This window comes from Chrysoperla carnea, chromosome 4, assembly GCF_905475395.1.
Source record: "Chrysoperla carnea chromosome 4, inChrCarn1.1, whole genome shotgun sequence".
NCBI classification, from domain to species: Eukaryota; Metazoa; Arthropoda; class Insecta; order Neuroptera; family Chrysopidae; genus Chrysoperla; species Chrysoperla carnea.
In genome coordinates, this window is record NC_058340.1 from 2,994,444 (window position 1) to 3,000,374 (window position 5,931).

At 28.8% G+C, this 5,931-nt stretch overlaps 1 protein-coding gene across 1 annotated transcript; it reads right to left on the reverse strand.

The window, feature by feature from the left end:
* Positions 1–1,345: 1,345 nt before the first annotated feature.
* LOC123297699 (pseudouridine-5'-phosphatase-like) lies at positions 1,346–5,716 on the reverse strand. Its single transcript, XM_044879456.1, has 4 exons — positions 5,608–5,716; positions 4,131–4,373; positions 1,671–1,906; positions 1,346–1,581 (listed from the first exon to the last, which is right to left on the reverse strand). Exons 1-4 carry the CDS (start codon positions 5,714–5,716, stop codon positions 1,357–1,359), a joined length of 813 nt encoding a protein of 270 aa, XP_044735391.1. The 3' UTR covers positions 1,346–1,356.
* Between the last annotated feature and the right edge of the window lie 215 nt (positions 5,717–5,931).

Consider the following 5,931-nt stretch of genomic DNA (forward strand, 5'->3'; position numbering starts at 1 on the left):
AAGAATAATAACTTATATACAGTAATGGGACGAGTGTCCACACAAGCCTAAGGGTGTGGTCTTCCACATCGACGAATCAAAGCAAAAAAAAAATTAAAAGCTAGTGCTCAAAGCAAATTATTTCACTGTAGATCAGGCTGGCCCAAATTTTAACAAGACAATGACAGAGAACGTGATCCACCGCTTCTTTCTACTCCTCACTATGGTTCCTTGGGTTATAGTAGTCATATCTAATGCGTTTAGAAGCCGAGCGTGTTTGTTTCTTACCCAACTCCCAGTGATGCTTGTCACAATAGCATTACATGAAAGGCACTACAGAGTGTTTATTGGCACACCCCGTCAGTTTTGTATCATTCGACAGGAGTACCCATTATCAGGTTTAAATTGATGTTTGTCGATAACTTATTTAGAGTAGATTTAAAGTCCTGTGTTACATTTGAGAATCGGGAAATAGAGCTTAGGGATCCAGCAACGCCGTACATATTTGATGTTGCAATGGTGAGACAGCAAGGGGTGTGAAATGCATATTCTCACCTGTACCGTGCAAAACTCATGTAGTGATGCTTAAACTTACTTTTACATATTTTAGTCTCCTTTTCAACACGATTCCTGGTGGGTTATTCCACCTGAAAAATTTAAGCATAAAGTTGTAGACTAGAATATTGAATCGAAATTTTTGCTATAACTTCACGATTTAATTTTAACAAAATTGATATCAATAAAAATAAAAATTTGTCAATTTTTTTAAAAAATTTTCTAATGTAAGTGAATGCTTTTATGAAAAAAGTGTTATATTCTGTTATATTGAGTTTATAGAAACTAAGTATTATGAATAGCGTTACAAAACACTAAAAAATGCATACCAATATTTATTTTTGGTATTCACATGGGAACCATTTCATTTGATAACACTTTTTGTTTGCATATTTTTCAATATTCTACGATACTACTGTGGATTGTCTAAAACTATCCTCCGTCTGTATTATATGGAGTTTTACAATTCAAAAAAAGTAGAACAGATGTGACTCATAGATTTAAATACGTGTAAATATTTGAATGGATCTCTTTTATTACATATGTATTAGATGAGGTGAATATTTAATCCGCTAAGTTCCTTGGGAATTTATGGTTTTCTATTTTCACGTTAATAATTTTTTTCAATACTGAATTATTTAATTGTGTATCAATTGTTGATCATTTAAGGATGTGCGAGCACCAAGGCAGTTTTAAATAAAAAGCTTAATTTTTGTATATGTGAAGTTGGAGTCAGTGTAAATAATTTCTGAAAAATTTAGAGAAGGGAACGTGTTATATTTTAATGATTTAATTTTTACAATGTACTCTAAGCTTTACTTTCTAATACGTTCGAACTATTTCATTTATTTGTTTCGAATTTGCACATTCACAATATGGAGGAAGTCCAAACATTTCTGGTATGAAGTCATCTAAATGGCGAATAGCTATTGTTGGATACTTCATTAATTTAGATCCCATCAAAAATGAGTTTGGTACCATTACAACTTGCATGTCTGATGTTATGGCTGCTGCAGTTCCTGCCATTGATGCTTCAAAAGCCAAGCACTATTATTACAAAAAAAAAAATGATTTTTACCCTCAAAACCCCTCCCATCCACACGCCTGTAGTTAAAATTTAAAAGAAAAAAAATTACTTTACTTAGTTGTGGCGGATCTTCCGGATTGAAGTCTCTAGCACATTGGATATGTAAGTCTGATGACGGTTTCCCATTTGGTGTAGTTATACCCAATAATGTGGCATGATGAAAATTACAATCAAAAAATTGATAATGGTTACGTATTTTCTTCGAATAAAATTGTGGTGTTGTTGATGAACATATTGCCATTGGAATATCAAAATGTTTTAAATGTGATACTAATCGCCGTGCACCTTCAAACAAATAAATAAAATTCTATTTTTTATCTAATTTTTACAATTTTGATAGCGTAATGACGATGATGAAAAAGCTCTTATATCTCTTAGGGTAGAGCTAAAACCCATATCTAATCATTTTTTACGATGTACGAGCGCCAGGGCAATTTTGAATGCAAAGCTCAATTTTTTTTGTATATGAAGTTAGGCTGATTATAAATAAACTCGGAGAAATTGAGAGGGAAGGGGCGGCAATTTTTCGATTATTTAAATAAATGATTTTAAAAGTAGGCATATTTAACAATGGTTTTACGGTAAAATGGTAGATGGATGATATGTTTTCATAGATTTCTCCAAAACTAGTCGCTGGAAATAAAAAAAAACTATTTAAATTAAAACCTTAATAAATTATTGAAAACAAAAAAAACCCGTTGTGCCCGATTAATTAAGGATGTATGAGTACGCTAGTGGGGACACAAACTTAAAATTGGGGCCATTATGTTATAACTTATCATATAAGGCAATATAAGACAAAAAGTCAGAATAAAATTTTTTGATATCTGGAGTAATTTTCAAAATATTGAAATTTTTCTTTAATTATTTAGCTTTCAATATTTCGAAATCCAGGACAGATATTGAAAAACTTTATACTTATTTTTCGTCTATACATTCATGAACAAAATTCACCATCAAAGTTGAAAATAAGGTACAAATAAGTTGAACCACAAGTCCAAACTTGCCTTGGCGCTGGTACTACCTTAAAGTGAAAAAAAACATTCTTCCATATTAATGGAGAAAAATAAAAACGAAATTAATTTCAATTCTAACACAAGAATAATAATTTGTGAAACATAAGCCCAAGGTAAAAGTCAACTAATGATACATTAATTATACACTAAAGATTCGACTAATGTTATTACTACTTTGGTTAGTATTTCTAAAACATCTCTTTATTACAATACAAACAGCTTAGTTTATGTTGGTCCACATAAGGTTGGTTGCTTTAGTTATTACCTTACACGTTTGAAACATATGGCAAAACACAAATATTACAAATACTGGTAAGTGGTAAGTATATATAATGTTATATCTAGTCTGGTTAACAAGTTCAAATTAGTGAAATATATAAATAATTGTCATGAAAATACGTGTGATAGTTCGTTGGATTCAGAATGGCGTCTAGAAAAATGTGCCAGAAGCATTTTTCAGGACATAAAAAATTGCAAAGGTTATTAACAATTAAAGATGAAAAAAGGGTATGAAAAAAGGGTAAATATTTAAGAAATTAAAAAAAAAAAAAAATATTTTTAAAGCGGAGGAAATTTCCAATAAAAAACATCCAATCCCGGAAGTCTATCTCCATTATTTATTATTTTTATTTAACGCTGAAAATATGTTTTTTTTAATATAAGGTATTAAATATTAATTTAAAAATTAGAAAAAATTAAGGTATATTCTGAAAACTCTAAAGTTAATTTTTCAATGATTGTCGTATAATTTTTTGGCTTCGTTAGTCCTTCTTATATACGTACTTAACAAGATCAAGTCAAAAGAGTTTAAAAAAATTTTAATACTTTGTTAATAATTTTAAATGACACTATAATTTGCAATGTTTTCTATGATTTTCAATGTCTAAAACGTTAAAACGTAATAAATTAACACAACATAGACGATATCCGGATGTTCTAAAGTATTTGTTAATTTTAACATTTCTCACTTAATATCAGATACATTCAGGGGGACAGATTAAAAATTTAATTAAATTATATTTTAATTGAATTGAATTTAAATTTTTTTTTTAAATCGTCTCCTAACATTCTTACGAAATAGATAATTCGATTGGATACTATTCGATTCAAACACTATTTGTATAAATGTATGCTATTTATATTACAGAAGTAAGAAGGGTACGTGCGGACGTTCTTATGTATTAAACAAAGATGGATTGTATATATAGTACACATGCAATACCAATGACACACAGTAACACATAACCATAACACACAGTACAAATTCCCTCTTTGTTTTATACATAATAACGTCCATAAAAACTTTTCTTCTTGCTTCATATATTTTATACGGCTAACGAGATAGCTTACAATCGGTATATAATAAATAAATGACTTGAGAATGAAGACTTGCTACTTTAAAATATAATATTCCTTAAAATATATGGAGTTTTCTACCTTCAATAAGTATTCAAATAAATTTCGTTATATTGAATTTAATATAATTAATATACCTGGCATTATATCACACAATAAATAATCTAACATTGTTCCCGATCGATATTCATTTAATAATGTATGCGGTGATTCTCTTATTCTTCTAGGAAACTTTTTCAGACAATATTCATCATATAAAACATTTATTTGATCCTCATCACTTTGTCCTTGAATTGTATACCATGATTCAGGTTTAATTTTTATTCCTCGTTTTGTAAAGAATACATGATTTAAACGTTTCTTTTGAATTTCAAAGGTATCTGAAAAGTAAAACTCTTTAATGTAGCAGAATATATTTTTGTATCATGTTTAAAGGAAGATTTTACAAATTTACAATCTAGTAAAGAGTTGAAAATCATTTTTACGAAAAGTAAATTTCTCTAAAATCTTTATACAAATAAATATTTATACATATTTACAAAAATAAAAAAATAATTCACAATATTTGAAATAATTTATAACGATTTTTTTTTTGTTTCACCGCACACGTGATCTGTGATGTCAATTCGACGCTTCGTTTGAAAGGTTATTTAATGGAGAGTGTTCTTAGCTATGTTTCAAGTGCGAGTTTAGGGTTCCGGACCCGGAACAACTAAACAATAGGCCATGGTTCTCGAAATCGGTTCAGTTTGAAGAAGGCTCTAAGAAAAAACGTACTTTAATGGAAAGTGTTCTAAGATATGTTTCAAGAGTGTTCCGTACCCAAAAATCTCAAAATTTTCGAAATTTTGGAAAGTATTTTGGAGACGCCCTCTCGGGTAAAAAGGGATGTTTAGAAAAAAATATTTCAAACAAAAGCTGATTCTTTTATATTTTTATTTGATTGAATGGGCAAGAAAATTGAGATTTCTCGTTCAATTTTGAAGCTAAAAAGTCGAATTTGATGTATATTTTTTTTGTAATGTGTAAAAAACTGATTAAAACCCCCAAAAAGGGGTGAGGTACGCCCCTGAGAGGTCGAATTCTTTTTACAAAGTGTTTACAACCTAATAAGCAAGTATGAAAAATTTCAAAGATGCATTTATTTTTTCTTTACTACCATTGTATTCTATTTATTTTTATTAGACTATATTATATTCTCATATCAAAAGTATACTTCATTTGGTAGAGTTGGTTCACTGATTCATTTACTGGTTAAATAATTTTATTCATTCTTCGATTATAAAGGAAATGGATTTTAATTATCGACATCTGACGACGTTCCGGAAATAGAAATTGTAATGAATAAAATATTCAGGTATTACCTATAATATAATTTTTCAATAAATATACAATCAAAATAAAAAAAAAGGCATTTGCTGACTATAAAAAGAAATATATATGAAACACATAACAAAGTATATTTCGTTCCATCTAACCATTACCACTAAAAACAAAATTCGAAATAATGGCTTACAATTTTATAGCTAGTAATAAACGCAAGATGTGAAAGAACACACAGAGAAATAGATCGAACAATAAAATTTTAAATGAAAAATAATCATAATTTGTTACCAAGTAAAATGCCATCGAGTTCGAATATAACATGTGTAACAGGAGTATATTTTGTTTTGGTTTGGTCATCCATCGAACTTCGATGCAGATGATGTTCTGGTTCCTCCATATTTACCTCCAACACGGTATATTATAGGTGTATACGGAATTCGATTATACGGCTATTAATGTAAACAAATGTTCATATTTATCATATTTTATTGTTTTTTTTTTGGCTGTGTTTGTAGATATACCTCGAGAATTTTATTGCATTTTTTTTTCTATTTTATTTTATCTCTTATTGTATTGAATTTAAATTTTATAATAGACATTTTGACAAGTTGT

Excerpts from the sequence above, each read along its gene's own strand:
- LOC123297699 (XM_044879456.1), bottom strand. The coding sequence starts at position 5,716 with ATGGAGGAACCAGAACATCATCTGCATCGAAGTTCGATGGATGACCAA. Across the intron at positions 4,374-5,607 it reads ACTCGATGGCATTTTACTTG|ATACCTTTGAAATTCAAAAG; the intron begins GTAACAAATTAT and ends TTTACTTTTCAG. Across the intron at positions 1,907-4,130 it reads ATTGTGTGATATAATGCCAG|GTGCACGGCGATTAGTATCA; the intron begins GTATATTAATTA and ends ATTTGTTTGAAG.